The 21,831-nt window shown below is 46.7% G+C and overlaps 1 protein-coding gene across 9 annotated transcripts in view; it reads right to left on the bottom strand.

The window, feature by feature from the left end:
- PDPR (pyruvate dehydrogenase phosphatase regulatory subunit) overlaps window positions 1-19,897 on the bottom strand; it is a 38,718-nt gene extending 18,821 nt beyond the window's left edge. For 4 of the 9 annotated variants that reach the window (XR_004523514.2, XR_004523512.2, XR_004523513.2 and 1 more), the window contains exons 1-9: window positions 19,730-19,897; window positions 11,597-11,884; window positions 10,293-10,426; window positions 6,314-6,395; window positions 6,055-6,218; window positions 5,129-5,250; window positions 4,193-4,310; window positions 3,292-3,441; window positions 752-944 (exon numbers count right to left, since the gene is read on the bottom strand). Coding sequence is in view for 6 of the 9 variants with exons in the window: in XM_033846122.2 (XP_033702013.1) it covers window positions 752-944; window positions 3,292-3,441; window positions 4,193-4,310; window positions 5,129-5,250; window positions 6,055-6,218; window positions 6,314-6,395; window positions 10,293-10,426; window positions 11,597-11,820 (1,187 nt within the window). In the remaining 3 variants the exon portion in view is untranslated. Of the gene's footprint in view, window positions 1-751; window positions 945-3,291; window positions 3,442-4,192; window positions 4,311-5,128; window positions 5,251-6,054; window positions 6,219-6,313; window positions 6,396-10,284; window positions 10,427-11,278; window positions 11,399-11,596; window positions 11,885-19,729 lie in introns of those variants that run through there. The other 5 variants (XM_073795704.1, XM_033846124.2, XM_033846125.2 and 2 more) reach the window with 5 other exon arrangements.
- Between the last annotated feature and the right edge of the window lie 1,934 nt (window positions 19,898-21,831).

Genomic DNA, 21,831 nt, shown 5'->3' with positions numbered 1-21,831 from the left:
TTTCTCTAGTTGCAGTGAGTGGGGGCTACTCTTTGTTGTGGTGCACATGCTTCTCATTGCAGTGGCTTCTTGTTGCGGAGCACAGGCTCTAGGCATGCGGGCTTTAGTAGTTGTGGCACGTGGGCTCAGTAGTTGTGGCATGTGGGCTCTAGAGTGCAGGCTCAGTAGTTGTGGCGCATGGGCTTAGTTGCTCTGCGGCATGTGGCATCTTCCCGGACTGGACGCACAGGCTCAGCAGCCATGGCTCACGGGCCCAGCCGCTCCGTGGCATGTGGGATCTTCCTGGACAGGGGCACGAACCCGTGTCCCCTGCATCTGCAGGCAGACTCTCAACCATTGTGCCACCAGGGAAGCCCCCTCACTTAATTTTTATAAGTACCAAATTTGAAAATAAAAACCTGTGTGATCAGCATGATCTTCTACTTCACTCACCACACTTGGCTATTTCCAAACTCAAATACAGATTCAAAGGACCAACATTTGTTATGACTGAAGTAGTACAGAAGAACACCCCACTGGCTCCAAGGCTAACTCCAAAAGAGGAGTTCCAAAAACATTCTGTACAATGACGTGTCTGGAACACGGGGAGTGCCTCCCATGGCAAGTACTTTCAAGGGGACGACTGTCTCATGACATGTGTCTTCCTCTTATTTGAACATACTGGATTAGGTATATCACAAACCCTATGAACCAGAAGTAATTCCAGAAAGGAAGAAGCCTCGCAAGCCGAACCTGAGTGCGAAAGACTTACCTTCCAGCTCCTCCACCAAACGAAAGGCCAGCAGAGTTCATTCCCGCCAGGACGAAGTAGCCCCGCACTGAAGGGGACTCGCCCATGATGCACCTCATGTCCGGCGTGAAGGTCTCGGGGCAATTCACCAACTTCATGATCTCCATAGTCTCCAGTTCTGGCATCCTACGCAGCAGGGAACTCAACAGGGGCTCTGAGCAACAAAAACAGACCCAAACACGGTCGTCAGCTTTAGGGGATTCAAAACTCCCTACCCCTTACACTTTTCTATTCTCTCTCCTTTCGGAAAACGTCTTCTGGAGGTTTTCTAAGATGAGCCAACTGGGCCATCTATCAGAAGCAGAAGCCTTGGGGAAGTATGGGACCTTCCTACAGAGGGAAAAGAGCTATGGAAGAGTAAATACTACATCTGGCTATAGAATCTCAAAGGGATCAGGACTCATGGAAAAGCTCTTAAATGACCCCCAAAGAGATGTGCAATAAAAGGCAATGTTTTCCTAAGTTGGAACAGCTGCACAAGACAGATCCTCAACCTGTTTTAAGGTAAGTCCATCGTCAGGGAATGATCCAGGGGGACAGTGGTAAAGATGAAGCCAGACTGAAGCTGGCTGGTAGGTACATGCGATTTCTTTATACTATTCTCTTCATTTTTAAAAGTTTGAAATTTCCTAAATTTAAAGAAAAAAAATTTTAAGTCCAAGCGGAAGGAAGGACACTCTTCACTACAGACCCTTTCATATCTTTTGAATTTGGAACCATGTGACTGTATTACCTATTCGATAAATTAAATTAAAATTATTTAAAAATTGAGTAAAAGAACATATTAATGAAACTGTTTTGCTTCTTAAAATTCTCTTCAATTTTAAATGAAGTCCTATCAAAAGAAGGTTTCCTCCCAGCCTAAAATTTCAGCAATGATTTTAGGCGAATAAGTGATAAGCCAATAGTCCCTTAAACCAAGATTTTAATTTTAGGTCCCTGAATCTGCTCACCAATAACTGTATCCTTAGATCAGACAAACTCTGTAGACTACCCTCTGTAACCACCAAAAGGGGTTGTTACAAAGATCAAATAAGGAACTACAGGTATATCTCGGTTCAGTTCTAGACCACCGCAATAAAGTGAATATCGCAATATAGCGAGTCACGTGAATTTTTTGGTTTCTCAGTACATATAAAAATTTTGTTCACACTATACTATAGTGTACTGTATGTACAATAGCATTATGTCTAAAAAACAATGTACATAACCAAAAACAATGTAAATTAAAAACTACTTGGCTAGATATGCAAGCAACCTAAGTGTTCATCAACAGATGGCTAAAGAAGATGTGTGTGTGTGTGTGTATATACACACACACACATGCACACACACAATGGAATACTACTCAGCTCTTAAAAAAACTTTTGCCATTTGCAATAACATGGGTGGACTTGAAGGGTATTATGCTTAGTGAAATGAGTCAGAGAAAGACAAACACTGTTATGTTATTACTTATATGTGGACTCTAAAAAAGAAAAACTAGTGAATGTAAACAAAAAAGAAACACTCACAGATACAGAGAACAAACTAGTGGTTATTGTTGGGGAGAAGGAAAAGGGGAGGGACAAGATAGGGGCAGGGAGTCAAGAAGTACAAACTACTATGTATAAAAAAAATAAGGATGTACTGTACAACACAGAACGTAGTCAATATTTTATAATAACTATTAGTGGAACATAACCTTTAAAATTGTGAATCATTATATTGTTTGTACGCATGAAACTTGTGTACTGTACATCAATTGTACCTCAAAAAAAGATCATTTAAAAAAATTTTCTACTTAGACTTCAGTGTATTATTTAAAACTTCTAAAAAAAGTAAAAAACAAAAACAAACCAAAAAAAAGCCTTTACTGCTAAAATATGCTAATCATCATCAGCCTTCAGCAAATCATATCTTTTGCAACAGTAACAACAAAAAGCACTGATCACAGATCCCCATAACAACCATAACAATTAAAAAGCTTGAAATATTGTTAGAATTACCAAAATGTGCCAGAGACACAAAGTGAGAAAATGCTGTTGGAAAATAGTCCCAACAGACTTGTTCAACACAAACTTCAATCTATAAAAAACTCAGTATCGGGCTTCCCTGGTGGCGCAGTGGTTGAGAGTCTGCCTGCCGATGCAGGGGACACGGGTTCGTGCCCTGGTCCGGGAAGGTCCCGCACGCCGCGGAGCGGCTGGGCCCGTGAGCCATGGCCGCTGAGCCTGCGCGTCCGGAGCCTGTGCTCCGCAACGGGAGAGGCCACAGCAGTGAGAGGCCCGTGTACCGCAAAAAAAAAAAAAAACAAAAAAACTCAGTATCATACAGCAGAATTTGACATGACACTAAATCAACTATACTTCAAAAAAAAAAAATTGAAAAACGAAACCAAGAAAAAACTCAGCATGTGCGAAGCACAATAAAATGAGGTATGCCTGTGTTCCTGAAAAGGCTTTAAAGTGTACCATCTTAGACAAATATAAGGCAATCTTGTTAGAATCTAGTTCACACACCAAAGTGATCCCAGTCTTCCTGCAGATTCTGAATCTCCAGCTGGTTCTTGCCCTCAGTGAAAATTGGCTTTGGGTTCTTCTCAAAGCCCCCAGACAGGATGCCACCCTGCCAGTTCCGAATATAAATTCTTCCATCGGCATCCACAATAGCTGAGGAAGAGAAATGACAAGGGGGTGGGGGGTAGAGGAGTAGACAGGGTTGAGCGACAAGCCAGCTGTCTAAATGGACAGAAAAAGCAGCAAAACAAAAACACCCAAAATTGGACTTATTAACCAAACAGCATTCAGTGAACACGGGCATTCATTAGCTTTAAAATACTGTTCCCGGTCATGGGGGAGGATCCTCCCTCTCAGATTTACAGTGGAGACTGTTTCTCAGATTATCCCTAACCAGATCACTTACCTAGAAGCTTTGACTAGTTCTCAGAATCAAACTGCTTAACTGCCACTGTGCCACTTGAAAGCCAGAGAGAAGGGGGGACTGCGGAGCCCACTCCAGGGATGAAGGCCTCCAAGCGGTATCAACCCCTCCCTACAGCGCTGGGAGTCTCTGAACAGCCCGAGTTTATAGCTCACCTGTGACATCTCCACAACGTGTAGCATTAAGTCAAGAACTCTAGGTTACATTCCAAACACTCTCAGTTTAGACCTGTTTGAGACTACCCGTTAGCTTGCAAACAAACAAAACTGCTTAAGTGCAATGCCCAGCTTGGCCATCCTTTCATAAAGAGTTATTAAAGTCAAGTTACAATGGGGTCCACCTCCCTGTACCATGCTCCAGAAAAGAAACAAAAAGAAAAGACTCTTCCGGGCGCAGTCTGTCCTTAGCAGAAAGCCTTCCTTTGCAGAGGACAGAACAGGGGCAAGGAAACAAGATTAAAAACAAAGTGCAAGTCCTCACTTGGTGTGTTGCTCTGCAGAGGGGTCTCCCAGGGGCGAGTCAGAAGGTAGAAGTGTTCGCAGGCATGTAACGGGATACTAACCGGCTCCTCGTTGGACAGACCCAGCTCGTATGCCCACTACAAACGGACAGATTGATTTGTGGGTGGAAGAGGAACAGAAAGACAAATGAGCAAGTGCAGCCTCTTGAAAAGAGTTTAATTTCAAGTGGCTTCTGTGCGCTCTTGCCTCCACGTCAGCTGTGGGAAGCCAAGTTCCAGCCTGCTTTAGTTCAGTTATTGAACGGGGAGCAACACTACGCCCTTTAAACCACAAAGTCTGCTTTTCTAGCAGAGGAAGACAGATTTACCAGCTTGTGAAAGGAGCTCGTGGGGAGCAAGTGAGGCCCTTCTAACAAAACGCCTGGCCTCAACCACAAACCCCAAATACCAATCATAAAGAACTGCACATGGCAGCAAGTACTCCTAGGTCCCCTTAAGACTGTGGAGTGGGAGGCAAGGGACCAATCTGCCTTCAAAGCAGCAGCAGTTTAGTGTCCTGAAAACTGAATCCACACTCCTGACACAATAAAACAGCCTAATACTCATCTGCTGGGTGGTAGGATGAAATGAAACACCACAGACAGACCCGACGCCAAGGACTGATTTCTGTCAATGCCCAACTCTCCTGGCCTTCCTGACCAGGACAGCGCCAATTAGCCAGGGGAGAGGAAGGAAAAGGTCACCCAGGCTTCTATTTGAGGAATAAGAACAGGCTTCCAATTTGGAGTGAGAGATTCTGAGTTTTCCTGTCCAAACAAGAAACAGTGTGGTCCCTGACATATGCTTAGTCCACCACAATATTAACTGTACATCTGTACCGCCCCCCCACCCCAAAAAAATCCTGGAGACAAAAGTTAAATAAGAAAAGCAGTGACCCAGTACTGTCGCTAACCTACCTGACCCGCACAGTTGACAAAATAGTGGCACTGGATCTGTCCTTTATCAGTCTCCACACCAGTGACTTGACCTTTCCTCACCATAACATGAAGAATACTTGTCCGGTCATAGATCTGAACACCTGTTCCAATGTAAACAAAGAGTTGGGGCATCATCATCTGATGTTTCAGAATTAGGCATGTGCAGCAGACTCACAGCAAACACGGAAGAGGCCAGGTCGATGCTGGCCTTTAATTTTAAAAACCAAAAAAACTCCTGGAACTGCATCCTGAGACTGTGTAAATGGACCTTTCCCAAGACTGAAAATACCAGACCAACTGAAAAAACTGACTTTAGTATGTAATCAAATTCCAGGAATCATGGGAATTCCCTGGCGGTCCAGTGTTTAGGGCTCTGCGCTTCCACTGCAGGGGGCACAGGTTCGATCTCTGGTCAGGGACATAAGGTCCCACATGCCACGCAGCATGGCCAAAAAAATTCCAGGGATCATAAAAGGGGTAGGAGAGAAAAAGTGCCATTGGGCATCCTTAAATCCTAATCTACGTACATCATGAATCAGTTCATCCAAAGTATATAACACCATAGACGCTGATTAGTCTTCCCCCCATTCATTCCAACATCAGGATATGATCCAAGCTGTGGATTAAATCCCCAAGGTGTGTTTCAACCTTAGAGCTTCTCAAGTCCTGTGGGGGAGAAAATGCCCTTACATCTGAAGTGCTTTAAGCAGGACTAAAAGCAGTTCCTTGGAACTTAATAAGAAAAATGTGGCCCTGAAGAAAAATATTAACAGATACTATATTAAGACAAAAATTCTAGGAGCCAGGAGCCAGTGTCCCAATATGGAAGTTGGTTGGTGTTCCTGCCCTACTGAGAGATGCTTTCTTAGACGACCTCTTCCTTCCTAACCCCAAAACGTGCTTACCATTTTGGGAGGCAGCACTTGCCAGGGCAAGAGCCACATCAGCAGAGGACACCACTGCATCCTCGGGGACATGCATGGCCCCCACCAGGTCGTGCACATTGAGGAGAGGGTGAAGTTCGGCCACTTTCTTGGGGGAGATGATCTCGGAGGGGATGCCTATAACACTGCCACAGAACACAGGGGGACAATGACATTCACTGCCCTCCGGCAGAGGTCAGGTGACAGTAAAGTCAGGACAGGCTTCTAGCCTCATACGTACTTCAGCCTTGAATTGATGCGCTTCAGGGAGATCAGCCGGTCCTGAGTTTGGGCCAGAAAGATCGAGCCTGTCCTTATGTAACCTGGAAGAAAAAACAGCCCAAACTGAGACAGAGCAGGCCAAATGCAGGGGGGCGGAGGAGCAAGCCCACTAGACTGTAAAGTGGAAGACCTGTGATGAGTCCTGGGCTGCCACCTCCCAATCATTCTCAGCTCACAGTTTTGTGAGGATCAAATGAGTCTAACGTACATAAAATCACTCTTACACTAGAAATGAAGGACGCCAATGCTGAACAAACCTTTGGTTTTTTTTTGGGGGGGGGGGGGCCGAGAAGTAACTGTGACCCATCAATTCTTCACTCCTTTATGCAATTATAATTAGACCCTTTCTCCTCCTATTGTTGGTGGGAGAGTAACCCTTGGTGAAGGCCACTCAGCACATCTTCCGCCTCAGTACAGTCAGCAGGCCTGTGACCTAAGCTCAGCCAATCTGATCCTCCTGGAATACTGAGTCTTGAGCAAGGAGGGGAATGGCTGGACGTCCCTCATCTCGGGAGCAGCAGCGTCCTGGCCACATGATTCCTGTTCCAGCTGAGGGACTGGCTGCTGTTGGGTCCCTACAACCTGGCCTCCACCCTGCCTCCAGCTGGCAGCCTCCTGTCAACTCTACAGGCCCCAGTGGCCTTCCAACAAACTCCTTTTGCCCAAGTTAGCCATGGTCAATTCCTGTTGTTTGCAATCAGTGTACTGGATATGACCACTATTACACAATGACAATCCTCCCAGAATGCAATGAGTCTTAGCTGTTATGAAGAAACACTCGCATCAATCAAGTGTCTTTTTAAAAAGGAAATACAGTCACGATATTTAAATATTTTATTGTTCCTTCTGAAATCATCAGATAAATATGCCCTTCGCAGACATGACAAGATTGCCAAGTTCGGAAAACTGAAATTTCAGAGCCTGATTTTATAAGTGGTAAATTTATCCTCAATATATTTACTCCTTTGCTCAATCCTGGGGTACACAGAAAGCAGAACTGTCCATACCACTGTGAAAAATAAACTTGCTAATTATGGCTCAATGTTTGTTCACATTTCCTTTTGTCTTGACTGAAGGTGGAGTCTAAATACTGTGATCAGAAGTCCCTGGGTTTGTTCTTTTTTCCCCCATAGTAAAGCTGTTATTCACATGAAATGCAACTAGATTATTTCGGATAGTGTTCCACTGAACGTTCCCCCCTTTTCCTGATGGTTTTATTCTATATTTGAATATGCAAAATGTTTACATTGTTCTAAAAGTCAAAACTATACAAAGTCAGGCCAGAAATACCACTACCCCCCAGGCCCCCACCCTGCACCCTGTTTCCCACCTACCCTGGGAGGTAACCAACCTCAGTACTTTCCGGTTTATCCTTCCTATGTTTCTTTCTTTGCAAAATTAAGTATACATTTGCATATTTTCTTATTTCTTCTTACACAAAAGTAGCACATTTTATATACTTTTTAACACCTTGTTTTTCTCATTTAACAATTATCACAGAGATCACTCCATAGCAATTCAGACATCTTCCTCCTTCTTTTTACATCTACCTAATAATCCTTTGTGGGGATGTTCCATTTTATTTTACCAATCTCATGCACGTATATTTTTGTACAAGATGTTCTTAAGTGGAAAAAACAAAGTACATAATATGCTTAATACAATCTCATTTGGGTTAAAAAAAGAAGTAGACCTGTATATACATACAAACTAACCACAGACTAGTAACCTTCTGGTGGGTATTCAGTGGGGAGGATCACTTTTTATTTTCAGATTTCTGTATTGTTCACATTTATTATAATGAGTATATAACTTATTACATATGTTTAAAACTTTTTAAAAGTTCCTTCTAACCCACAAAGTAATTTTTTAAAATTGATTTGGCACCGACTTAGTAAATTAATGGTTTAATCTATCTGCATCTAGGTTTTTCATCTGTAAAAGAATGATCTGGACTTCCCTGGTGGTGCAGTGGTTAAGAATCCGCCTGCCAATGCAGGGGACATGGGTTCAAGCCCTGGTCTGGGAAGATCCCACATGCCACGGAGCAACTAAGCCCGTGTGCCACAACTACCGAGCCTGTGCTCTAGAGCCTGCGAGCCACAACTACTGAGCCCCCATGCCACAACTACTGAAGCCCGCGCACCTAGAGCCCGTGCTCTGCAACAAGAGAAGCCACCATAATGAGAAGCCCGTGCACTGCGACGAAGAGTAGCCCCTGCTTGCTGCAACTAGAGAAAGCCCACGCGCAGCAACGAAGACCCAATGAAGCCAAAAATAAATAAGTAAAATAAATTTAAAAAAAAAGAATGATCCTTCCTTATTATAAGATCAAATAATATGTGGAATACTTTCAAAGATTATTAAAACTTTTAGATTATCATGTTCAATCACTTGACAAAAATTACATCATGTGCAAAAGAAGCACTGCAGAAACTAGTATCTGCGTAATGAGGACCCTTGGAGTGACCCAGTAATTCAGAGTAGAAAGCAGTTAACATACACCTCACATGAATGAACTATTTTCAGAGGATTAGCTTATTATATGTTATCATCAAATGTATGTTGTACACATGTCACCTATTTAATATCTCAAAGCAGTCCACTGAATGACAGCAGTCATTGGAATGCACACTTGTATATTCTGCTGGACAACAGAATTCTCCAGCAGGGAAGTCCCTACATCATCTTTCACTGCATCACTGGTGAACTACAATGGGGGTGACAGACTGAGGGGGATGCCCTTACTCTCTGTTGCCTGACTTCCTCACTGCCCCACAGACATCAAAGAGAGATCAGGCCCAATAAAGGATTCCAGCCAGTGACCTCAAACAAAAGCTAGACTAACTTACCTTACAGAAGCCTGCAGCCCTGATTCCTCTGGAATCTAACCAGCTGAGCCATGCGAGGCTCAACAAATCACGAGTAACTGAACCAAAGGACCAGGACTCAGCAGTTCCATTTCTGGGCTCATTATGTGGACCCTCTTCTGACTCAAATACTGGTTAGTATCTGATTCAAGTACCTTGTTGTCATTAAATTAAATCCAACCAAAAAGGACTGAAATACAGTTAGGTCCATGTCTATCATATTCAATTTATTAGAAAATCAGTCTTAAGTTACAATTTACAAGTAAGGTTACACTTCGGTTGGCAAAAAGAAAAGCTACCATTTTTTGTCTGTATTAATCTTGAAGTATCTGTGATCTGAATTATGCAAGGTCTGCCTCATATAGGCATTGTCCTGAATTTCATCACGGGGCCTCACTACCCTCTCATGATTATACTGTGGTCACCAAACTGCTTCATCAGCCACGAGACTGGGTTTGACTCTGGGCTTCTAGCTAATCCATCACCTTATAACAAAGCGCTGGACTTTCTTTCTACCTTGTTACCACATGGGACCATAGCGTGGCTTTGTCTCCCTCTTCTTGGGACAGTTCCTACTTACTCCAGTATTATTTAACTTACAATTCTGTGTCCTTACCCCCTTGATTACACAGGTAAGGAGAAATACATGTTTATGCTTTCTAGGTAGAAATATCCTTAATATCAATTTTTTGAAGTGCAGTGGGTCAAACTATGATTTAACTACCAAGCACCTAAAGTTGAGTTGTTTCTCCTCCTCTTCATTCAGGAGCCAAGTGTTGCCACTTACTAGACTTCAATGAGTGAAATATATAGGAAACGGCCCAGGAAAACTTCCACTCTATAAGAATTATAGAATCTGAAAAGGAGCCAGGATACTGACTGAAGGTCCTCGATTTACAGATAAGGAAAGTGAAGATAGCTCAACAAGCTAAGTGACTTGCCCAAGGCCACACCCTGACAAGTGGCAAAACCTGTATTAAAACTCAAGTCTGAATTACCAAATCACAAGCTGACTTGGTATAGGACCAAACACAGTACTGAGTAAAAGAGTCTAGATTACCTGCTTACCTGTATGGATCCCTGTTTCTTGCTCTAACTGATGGTAGAGTTTGTTTGAGTAGTCTGCCATCTTTTGCTCAATGGTCAAGTGCCTGGCGGTGCTTAGGATGCCAGCACAGAACCTCGTAGAGCCAGCAGCCAGCCTGCAGGATAGATGCAAATGCTATTAGGTAGACGCATATATCGGTGAATACAAGAAGTTCAAGGTTCCTCATTATACCACTGTTGTAACATCCAAAGATGGAAACAACCGCAATGTCCATCAACCTGACAATGATTTAAAATTTTGGAGTTCACCTATACAACAGAATACTTTACGGCCATAAAAAATAAATGAACACTTTTATGCACCAATCCTAATGGAACAACCCTAATGAAAAAAGCCAGGTGAGGAACACTGTTTAAGGTACGCTACTACTCGTATGAAAAAGGGAAAAAAAATAAATGAATATGCATATACCCACATACATACCTACCAATACATATCTGCTTATACATGGAGAAGAGTATCTGAAATGGTACCTAAGGAACTTAACTGGCTTCCAGTGAGGGAAACTTGTAGCTAGAGGTCAGCGAGCAGGAGACTTTCCCCTGTACACTCTTTTACACATTTTCAAGTTTGAACTATGTAAATGTATCACCTATTCAGAAATAACCACACTTTAAATTTTTAAAATGTTGTCCAATTTGCGGTAGGCAACAACATAAACAGCATGGAACAGAAAAAGGACACTAGGTGAAAAGTGAATAAATTCGAATAAAGCAGCAATGTTAGTTTAAAATAATGTATCACAATTGCGTCATTAATTGAAACATTAATCCTAATATAAGATGTTAATAGTAGGTAAACCTGGATGCAAGGTATATGGTAACTCTGCACTATCGTTCCAATTGTTCTATAAATCTAAACTGTTCTAAAGTAAGTTAATCAACTGAAAAGGAACAGAAATAAGAAATAATGTAGCCAATTTCATTTTGGCTCAAAGAGGAAGCACCTGAGTCGCAGGATTTATTGCTGTATTTTTACAACAAAGAGAGCAAGATGATAAGATGTGCTTTGAACCGGAAATAAACACATCTTTTAGCTACTTGTTATGTCCCAATCTGCCATCTCTCTGAAAACCAGAAAACAGGAGTATTAGGCATCGCAAAACAAAGTACCAAAGATTTCACTTTTCTGTAATTCTACTTATGCTACTTAGTGACACTTACATTAGCTATTGCTGAGTCAGTATTACTGAAATGAGAGGGATGAGGGAAGCCCATATAATCAGTGCAGCACAGCCCCAAGCCATGTCCAGCTTGATCCCTACCTGCCCTGCTCCAAAAGGACGATATCCTTCCACCCCATCTTGGAGAGATGATAGGCCACAGATGTGCCCATGATTCCACCACCACAGATGACCACCTGTGCCTGGGCAGGCAGGGCCACAGAATGCGCTTTGGCAGCTGACGCACCGCTTCTGGCTGAGGACCACTTCTGCCATCCTCGGCTGCTTCTTGGTCTTCGGACCACCGATAGCAACTGGTAAAGCATCACGTCTGTCAGCAACTGGGAGACGTGCTCTCACTCAGCAAGAAGCGGATCCCAAGAATTCAAACTAGACAGAGAAAACCAAGAGCATAAGATTAACGAGAAAGTGTTGAAACACAGAACAATAATTGTACATTCAGCAAATGTCTGAGGACTCACTGAGTTCCAGACACATTGCTAGGTATAGATACAGCAATGAAGACAAATGAGGAGGTCCCTGCCTTTACACAACTTACATTTGAGACAGAGAGACAAGCAGCCAATATACAAATAAAACAAGTAACAAAGCTAGTACGACGGAGTCACTAGGGGCACACCAAAATATCATGGTCAGAAAGGTGACATTTGAAAAGACCTGATGGATGAAAAAGAACCCGCTACGTGAGAGTATTCGGACAGAAGAACCAGCATGTGCAAAGGCCCTGAAGTGAGAGAGCTTGAGGAGTCCAAGCACAGAAAAGAGGCCAGTGTGTCCACAGCACGTGAGGGTGAGGAGGTGACCTGAGATCGAGCTGGAGGTGGCAGAGACCAATCGTACACAGCTCTTGGATGCCACCACGAGGAGTGGGATCTATTCTACATGCAAAGGAAAACACTAAAGCAGGGGAATGACATAATCTGGCCTGTTTTTCCAAGATCAGGCTGGCTCCATGGAAGGCTCCCAGAAGGACAGGGAAAGCAGGGGTGAGTCAGGAAGCTATGGCAGTTCTCCAGGGGGGACACCATAGTGGCTCAGACGAGGATGGTGGCAGCAGAGTCAGAGAAATGACTGGATTGTTTGGGAAGTAGAAAACACAGAACTTACTTGCCAACAAACTGGATGTTAAAACGGGAAAAACGGAGAAATAAGGATGATGGCTAAGTTTGTGGGGTAAGCAACTGGGGCCACGGACTATGTGAGATGGATCAGACATAGGGAGGGAGGCTGTGAGGGTGTGCATGCGTGTGAACAGTGAAAGGTCCCAGTCTTAGATGTCAACAGCCAGAGACCCAGCAGGCAGCACGTGAAAACAGGGAGCAGCAGCTGGGTTCCCAAGCCTGAAACCTGGGGGTGTGGTCCGGGAGTCATTAGCATATGTACAATATTTGAAGCCCTAGCATCTGGAGGAACAAGACCCCCAAGGCTCCCGGCATTTACACACAAGGAAGAGAAGGAAAGGACTACAAACAGGACTGAACGCTGTAGATGCACAGAGCGTCCTGAAAAAGAAAAGTGGCTGAAGAGATAGAGAAGGAGTGGCCAGTGAGGAAGAAAGAAAACCAGGCAGAGGGCACAGAAGCCAACAGAGGAACGTGTGTGAAGAAGTGGTAACTACAGAGGGTGCTGAGGGGGGAGCAAGACGGCCACGTGTCCACCAGATGTGACAGCACAGAGCCCCAGGTGTCCTCAAAAAGAACATTCTCAGGGGAATGGCAGGGATAGAACAGAGACTAGAGCAAACTAAAGAGTAAGCGAGATGAGGGAGCGAGGCAACCGCTACCCCGTGCTCTGAGGGGAGCAGAGGAACTCAGAGCCGCGCAAGGCGGTCTGTGTTTAGGGCCGGGAGCTATTAAGCATGTTTCACTGCTTGGGGGATGAGCCAGTAAAAAGGAAAGAGACGGCAGAGAAAGGAGAGGCAAGAACAAAGGATGAGGCCCAGGAGAAGGAGAGAGAGAGACGGGATTCAAAGCTGCAGGGAAGGACAGCTGGCCTCACGCTTCCACAGCGATGGGGGGAGTTGAAGGTACCAGGTGTGCGCTGCTGAGAGCAGAGGATGATGAGTCCCGTCAGGCTGATCACTTACACACCAGTCACAGGCTGTAACCAAGACATTTCTACAAGACAATAAATATCCTACGTTAGACAAGGAAAAGCGTGGAGGCCAGGTCCACGGGGATGAGGATCGTGTACAGCGTAAGACCTAAGCTGAGCCTGGGAGGGGCAAAGTTGGGACAGAGACGGGAAGCACACACCATCAAGCTGCAGAACAAGCCTGGCCCTAACTGCCTGTGAGACAGGCTGGGACCTGGGACCCTTTGTTGCAGTGCCTGCACCAAGACAAACATCTCCTGGAGCAACAAAACAGAGAAACAGTAAGGGACTAAGAATAACTGCATGCAGGGCAATGGGGGCAAAGAGAACAAAGATACAAAGAGGCCAAAACCCACCTGCCATTTCTGAGGTGCCAGAAGCAAAAGCAGGCTCCTGGCATGACCCCCGCGCACAGCACCACCACGGGGGTGGGCACACCACCCCAGCCACCCCCGGCCCCACCCACCGATCTGACCCCACCCCGGGGGAGTGAGCAAGGGAACCTGCCGCTTGCTTTTGCTCCCTCGAGTCCCGATAAAGCCTTGCCTCAATTTCTACTGATTAAAGAGTCCAAGAACCCACTGGTGGATGACAGCGAAGGATGTGGCTCAGAGGCCGCAGCTTCTATGAACGCTGGGTAACAGCAGAAACTGAAGTACGGTGAAGCCAGACCATGGAAGCCTCTGATACTTGGTCCAGTACCACAGGCTGAATATGACAAAGGCAGGCTTTTAACAAAATTAATCTAACAGCAAAACAGGGGACTGTTCAAGTTTCAAGAAACTGAAGAAAGACCTGTTCGCAGACTATGCCGTCACAGACGTACAGGAAGACGAGGTCTGAAGACCAGAGTGGGGGTGACAAGCAGACATGAGGGTGGCTAGCAAGTCACCAACAGCACGTCCACCAGCAGCCTCAGGACCCAGCACGCTCCACCATCAGCCTGAATCACCTAAGGCCACGTATCAACACCCACCTGTCAGAGGACTCTCAGATCTGTGACGAGGGCAGGCACAGACTGCATCCCAAGAGAAATCCCAACCAACTAGGGACTAACTTTTCTGGCCACCTTGAGGTCCCACCACGCCTCATGTCCCTGTCAAACTCTGTCTCAAGATGGAAGCTTCTCCACACAGCTAGTCTTGCTGTAAGCTCATCTCCACATGACCAATTTCTCTCCCCAGTTCCAAACCATCTGTTTTCCTCCCTAAAACCTCTATGGGCGCTCTAGAACACCCTTACCAAAGTGACGCACCCACCCCTTCACGAATGTTCTCTCCACCCTCCGTCTTAATGGAAATGCAGCTCTCCTGAGGGAACTGTCACTGTCACACAGCCAGCCCTGTTCCACTGACACCATCAAGAGGCACTGTTGGCATCCTCCTTGCTTCTGAACCATTACCACTCAGTCACACTTGGGAAAGACCCTGTTCCTTTGTGCCTTAAGTTAGCAGGCACCCCTACTTGGCTCCGGGCTACTTCCTATTAAGCCACAGGCACAGCTCTCTCTACATCCAGGTTCTGAACCCATAACATGGCTCTTCTCCCAACCTTTAACACCACCTCCTCTCTTCCTTCATCAAAGGAGATAACCTGTCTCATCTTGTTCCCCAAAACACCACCTGTAAACCTCCCTGCATGAGCAAACCATCTCTGCCTTCCTTCACAGGGTCAGAAGTTAATCCCTTACAGTGGCCTGGATCCCCCTTCCTGCCCCCTTCCCCTGAACCGAGCTCCATCAGCTGTCCTCCCTCTTTCACATACCTTCACATTTACCTCCTTCTCCTCAGCATTTAGATGTGCTTAAGTACCCCCTCCCCCTGCCCAGGGGATTTAAGAAATAAAACAAAGCTCCAAAACACTCTTCAATTAGCAATTTTAAAAATTCTAAGTTATAAAATGATGGTCTGCAAAAAATCAAAAACAGAGGTAAAGGGCTTCTCTGGTGGTGCAGTGGTTAAGAATCTGCCTGCCAATGCAGGGGACACGGGTTCGAGCCCTGGTCCGGGAAGATCCCACATGCAGCAGAGCAACTAAGTCCATGCACCACAACTACTGAACCTGCGCTCTAGAGGCCACAAGTCACAACTACTGAGCCCACGTGCTGCAACTACTAAAGCCCATGTGCCTAGAGCCCATGCTCCACAACGAGAAGGCACTGCAATGAGAAGCCCGCGCACTGCAACAAAGAGGAGCTCCTACTTGCCTCAACTAGAGAAAGCCCGCGCACAGCAACAAAGACCCAATGTAGCCAAAAATAAAAATAAATAAAATTTATCTAAAAAAAAAGAAAAACAGGAGGAAGTTAAGATTTCCCTCCACTCAAAGATCACCAGTACCAGTGTCAATTATATTTTCCCAGAATGTTATTTTTGCAGCAATGAGCTGCCCTGACGTCCACTTGTTTGCCACCACCTTTGCCTTAAGTCCTTCTTTTATTACCTTGGTGATGGCACAGTCGGCCAGTGGACATTTTAAGCAAAAATTTCTTAACATGTATTTCACAACCTGTCTTTTTTATTTCCCGTCCTACTCTCTTCTGAACCAAAAGTGGTCGGGCTTCTGCCCCACCAGGCCACTGCACTCCTCTTACCAGGAACGCAAATGTTGCTCCTTTCCAAGGGCACTTTCTGGGCACTCCCTCCTATCCACACTTTTTCCTTGTTTTCTGTGGCACCTTCTGCCCCGATCACTGGCCTCTCTCCTCTGCCCTTCCCTCTGTGTTGACGTCCCCCAGGGTTCCCTGAGGCCAGCTTCGCTTCCCCATCCACCACTGTTCAGGGTGATTCCCTTTCCTGACATGACTGATGGCCTAACCCATAGCACTCCTGAGCCTTAGACCCGCACGTCTAGTGGAAGAAGGGCCACCTCCACTTGGACTCCCACAGGTCAAACTGAGCACATCCAAAAGGTAAAGCCATCTTCCCTGATCTCCAACTCTGCTCCACTTCCTGTGTCCCCCAGGAACACCATACACTAGAATCCTGGGTGTCATCCCACATTCCTCCCTTGCTCTCATCTCCTCTCTCCAGTCAATCATCAAGGCCTAACCAACAACCCTACATCGTAAATCTCCCTCCAGTGGGTCTACTCTCCATCTCCACTGCCCTGAACTGAGCACAGCCCGCCATCCTCTCTGTTTACTGCAAAAGGTTCCCAACTGGGCTTCCCGCCTCTAATCTGCACACCATTCTCCCCACGCCCCACAGCCTTCACACAGAGGCCTGAGCACATCTCTGAAATGAAGATCCTATTTCGTGCCCCTGCTCAAACCCTTCAATGACTATCTGGCGCCCTCAGAAAAAGTCAAATTCCTTAATAGGAAGTGCAAGACCCTGCTCACTTCTTATCTCTGATCTAATTTCTCTTCTCTCTCTCTCCTCTCACACTCGCATCAAACCTAAACTACTTTAATTCCTCACATGTGTCAGGCGTGAACTTTCTCTTCCACCTCTGGGATTTGTGCAGACTGTTCCTTCTCAGTGGCATAGTTCCTGCCACCCCTCCCCCCAAATAAAGATAATCCCTGCAGCTCTCAGCCTGTCTGACATCTTATTTGTTCCCACTCTCCCCCCAACACTCAGGTAACTGTTCTGTATTTCCCCAAACACCCTGCACAAGCCCCAGCTCAGAGCCAACCACACTCTGTAACGGTCTGTCTGCCAATCAGGGAAGCAAAACAGCAAGCTGCGTGAGGAGGAAGCAGACTTCAGAAGCAGACAGATCTGGGTCTGATAATCTCCCCCACCACTCATTAGCTGTATGACTTTGAGCAGGTTGTTCAATCTCTGTGGTTCAGGCTGCTCGTCTGTTACATGGGCTAGGAATACCTACCTCACGTGGCTGCTGCAAGACTAAAGCAGAAATGCAGGAAGAACATGGCAAGTGGCACCTCAGAAGCACTTGGAAAGTGGTAGCCTTTAGCCCCCTGGGATAATGGAGCTCTCTGAGAGCAGGGACCACTTATAACTTGATCAGGGTTGTCACAGTAGGCACCCTGGAAATACAACCTGACAATTAAATGAGAACAGTGAACAAAGGAGATGGGGAAAAAATTCAGTGATGACTCATATCTCAAGGCTAGGCCCCCAGATGTGAGGAGATCTCTAAATAACCTGATATAATTTTTTAAAAAAGGTTATATTCTTATAGGTAGTTATGATGTGCCAGGCACTGCTTTATGTATACAACTAATTTAACCCTCACAAATCTAGAAGATGTTACAATTTTTATTCTACACTTGAGGTAAAGGAGGCACAGAGACGTGAAGTGACTGATCCAAGATCCTACAATACTGGTGAGTGGCAGAGCCTCAATTCAAAGCCCGCCAGTTCAGCATTAGAGTCTGCCATTGAATCATTACTTCTTGCTACCTGTAAGTTAGGATTAGATGATTAAAACAGGGTAGCTGAGAGGCCAGAACCACAAGGCACTTCCCCAAATAGAAAAAAGGAATTGCAAAGGTAGCATTAAAAAACGTAACAACAGGGACTTCCCTGGTGGCGCAGTGGTTAAGAATCCACCTGCCAATGCAGGGGACACAGGTTCGAGCCCCGGTCCGGGAAGATCCCACATGCCGCAGAGCAGCTAAGCCCGTATGCCACAACTACTGAGCCTGTGCTCTAGGGCCTGTGAGCCAGAACTACGGAAGTCTACGCACCGCAACGAAGACTAGCCCCCGCTCACCACAACTAGAGAAAGCCCACGCGCAGCAATGAAGACCCAACACAGCCAAAAATAAATAATAAAAAAACCCCAAAAACATAACAACAGATGAGTTTCAAGATGGAAGAAATAATACTAAAAGGCCAGGGTGATAAGAACCAAGAAAAGGATTTTTGACCTTGTGCTCACCATGACCTTCAAGAGTCAGTGAAGTGGTGAGGACAAAAAAAGAAGGACTTACAGTGGATGCAAACAGTGAAGGTACAGAAGGCATCACAGTCTATTCCAGTAGGTTTGGCAGCTAAAGCAAAATAAAACTTGAGAGCAAAGGAGATAAAGCCAGTAGAGAAGAAACGGAAGATGTCAAAGACAACAAAGTAAAACACACACCTGGTTGAAAGTAAATTACGTGTTTAATTTCTGCTAAGGAGAAGAATTCCTGCTAAACAATCTCAATACTGACGCTGGTTATGCTCAGATCTGCTTACACCAACAAGAGCAAGAGGACAGCTCCAACTCCTTCTGAGCTGTTCCTCTGCATGGTCACAACACCTTGTACAAATTGGCTGCTGGTCACAAGGGAGACTGGGTGAGAAGAGATGGATTAACACAACATTTCCCACACCTGCCTCCAAATGAGAGCCACCTGGGACACATTTTAAAACACACTCACACACACACACACAGGCTCCCTCTCTGGAGATTCTGATCCTGCGGTCCAGGGTGCTATATTTTTCAACAAGTGCACCAGGTGATCAGCCAAGTTTGAGAACTTAACACAAATCTCTAGCCCTAGGAACGTGTCCCCTTCAGCCCGGCTACCTCGCCGCCCCCCAGCACGGGCGAAACGGACGTGAAGATGCCTGAATCAAATCTCGGTGTCATACACATCAGGCCCAAAGGGTCAAACGTTGGGAAGAGAGCTCACCGCCCCGGCATGGACGTTTCCACCTAACCTCACCGCTGACTCTGCAGCACTTTTACTAGTTAGTTAAGCACAAGCGGACCGCACGTTGCCACGCGGGAAAACAATTACGCCTGCAGAGACGACCCAGCTGGACAAGCCCGACCCACGCTGGGGCGTGGGGGTGGGGGCTGCCTGCCCGAGGCGGGCCTCAGGAGCGAGGTTACCCCGGCCGCCCTGGGCATCCGGGCTCGGCTGCGGGCGCCTGCCAGAGCCGGTGCGCTGGCCCCGGGCAGCCGGGCACGGGTCCGCGAGACGCCACCGCCGCAGAGAGGCTGAGGGAGACCGGGCGACGCGCTGTCGGCCCCGGCGGGCGGAGTCCCGGCGCCGGGAAGCGCCTTCCGAGGGCCAGGCAGAACCGACGGGAAACGAGGGACGCCGGAAGCCCCCTGACCGAGACCACAGAGGAAAGGGGGGGGGCGCTGGGGGACCCGGGCCGCCACGGTCCGCGCGGACGGGGACGCCAGAGCGGCTCCGCAGCTTCTCCTTACCTCACGGGCGCCCTCGGGCTCCGCGCTCAGCAACACTCCGGCTGAAGCGGGGCAGCAGCCACAACCCTTGCCGGCGTTCCCGGGAGCCGGAAGGTGGTACACGGCTTGGGAAGGGGGCGGGACAGGAGGGAGGAAAAAGTTCCGGCGAAGCTTGATACGGCGACCTTCCGCGCTTTACGGTGCCTAGCAAGGGTACGCCGGCACGTGACCTGACTCGCGCACGCGCACCGTGACGTTAGGTGGTAGGGCTCCGCCCCTGACACGTGGGGCTTGTTTGGGTCTCTGGAGGCCCGTCCCCTAAATGGGGGCCGCCTCCGCCAAGATGGCGGCGACCTGTGGGACTGCCCTTTGAGGCTCGCTTTAGGACTCTAGCCTCGGAGCCTGCTATTTATGCAGGTGCAGTCCTGCCGGCCGAGGTGGTGGCAACCCCGCTGCAGTGTGGGGAGAGAGCGGGGGTTCTTTCTTCCCTTGAGGCGCGTTCCCCAGGTCTTGTCCCACGTCGTCCGCTGCCCAAAGACACTCTAGTCCAGGGCGTAAAGAAGATTCTTGGACAGCCGCTTCGTTTTTTGTAAGTCGCCCGGGTCTTCTTGGGCGAATAGCTATCAGAGCAGATGGGAAATCCTGTCTGCTGGCCCGGCCAGACCTCGGAGGCAGGATAAGAAGACCTGAGCTCTGGGCCGGATCTTACTCTTTGCGCCTTCTCTGCTTGTCTGGACCAGAGGAAGAGGAATCATTTCATTCACTACATCCTCTGAGAAGCTCCCCATCACCTTGCTTACTATCACATCGCCCTGTTTTCTTTCCTTTATAGAACTTGTCATTGAAGTAGATCAGTGTTTGTTGATTGCCTTTCCCACTAGTTGCAAGCTCTGCCCTCTGACGACAGAACCTAAATCTCGTGCAGGGCTATGTTCTCAGTACTTAGAACAGTGCTTGGCACAAAGTCCAGTACATATTCTTTGAATGGACAGTGATCTAATGGTATAGCCTCCCCAGCGTGTTGGGCCACCTCTCTAGTTCCCATTCTTTGGATTCAAGCCCGTCTCACCACACAAGCCAATTTTGTTTAATGGATGGCCTCTTGTGGCTGGGCGTCCTGCTGGGTGATGGGTTTCAGCAGTGCACAAGAAAGAAAGGGCTTCTGCTATTAAGGAGTGGCAGTAAAGCTCCAGGGACCTCTGTGTTACCACGCTAGCCCACAGCCTTATATGTTCTCACTTGCCAGTTAACTCACACAAGACAGCCCACATGAGGTCTGGTTTCCTGAGAACAGATACTGCCTTTTGCTACTCTGTTACCTGAAAGTTCAAGGCATTCTGGGACTCCATGCTAGCTACATACGTTAATATTTTAGCTCTGGGCTTAAAGCTTAGGGTCACCAGCTGCCCCCCAAAAGAAGAGGGAATAGACTAACAGATATGAGGTATATTCTTGGGGAAGTCTTTCTGATACCTGGATGTGGCAATTTCGAGGGAAAATAGTCACAATTTTTTAAAAAATATTTTTTAAAATTTATTTATTTAGGCTGCATTGGGTCTTCGTTGCTGCACGTGGGCTTTTCTCTAGTTGCGACGAGCGGGGGCTACTCTTCGTTGCAGTGCACGGGCTTCTCATCGCAGTGGCTTCTCTTGTTGCAGAGCACAGGCTCTAGGTGCACGGGTTTCAGTAGTTGTGGCACGCGGGCTCTAGACCTCAGGCTCAGTAGTTGTGGCACATGGGCTTAGTTGCTCCACAGCATGTGGGATCTTCCCAGACCAGGGCTCGAACCCGTGTCCCCTGTATTGGCAGGCGGGTTCTCAACCACTGTGCCACCAGGGGTCCCGTCACAAATATTTTTGATGAGCCATCTCCCAGGCATGTGAATTTGGGAGAAATCTAGTTGTGTATAGGAAATGGTGGATGGAATAGTGATATTTAACCTGTTAATTACATTGTTTTCATGCAGTAAGTACTGAACAAGCTGTTTAGATTTCTCCCTGCTTCCCTCCCCCATTGCCATTTCTGGCCTCCACTTTATTTTATTTATTATTATTTTAAAATAAATTTATTTATTTATTTTGGCTGCGTTGGTCTTCGTTGCTGTGCTCCGGCTTTTCTCTAGT

This window comes from Tursiops truncatus, chromosome 19 (genome assembly GCF_011762595.2).
Source record: "Tursiops truncatus isolate mTurTru1 chromosome 19, mTurTru1.mat.Y, whole genome shotgun sequence".
NCBI lineage: Eukaryota > Metazoa > Chordata > Mammalia > Artiodactyla > Delphinidae > Tursiops > Tursiops truncatus.
The sequence above is the reverse complement of the archived record's forward strand: the minus strand, read 5'-3'. Positions and strand labels throughout refer to the sequence as shown.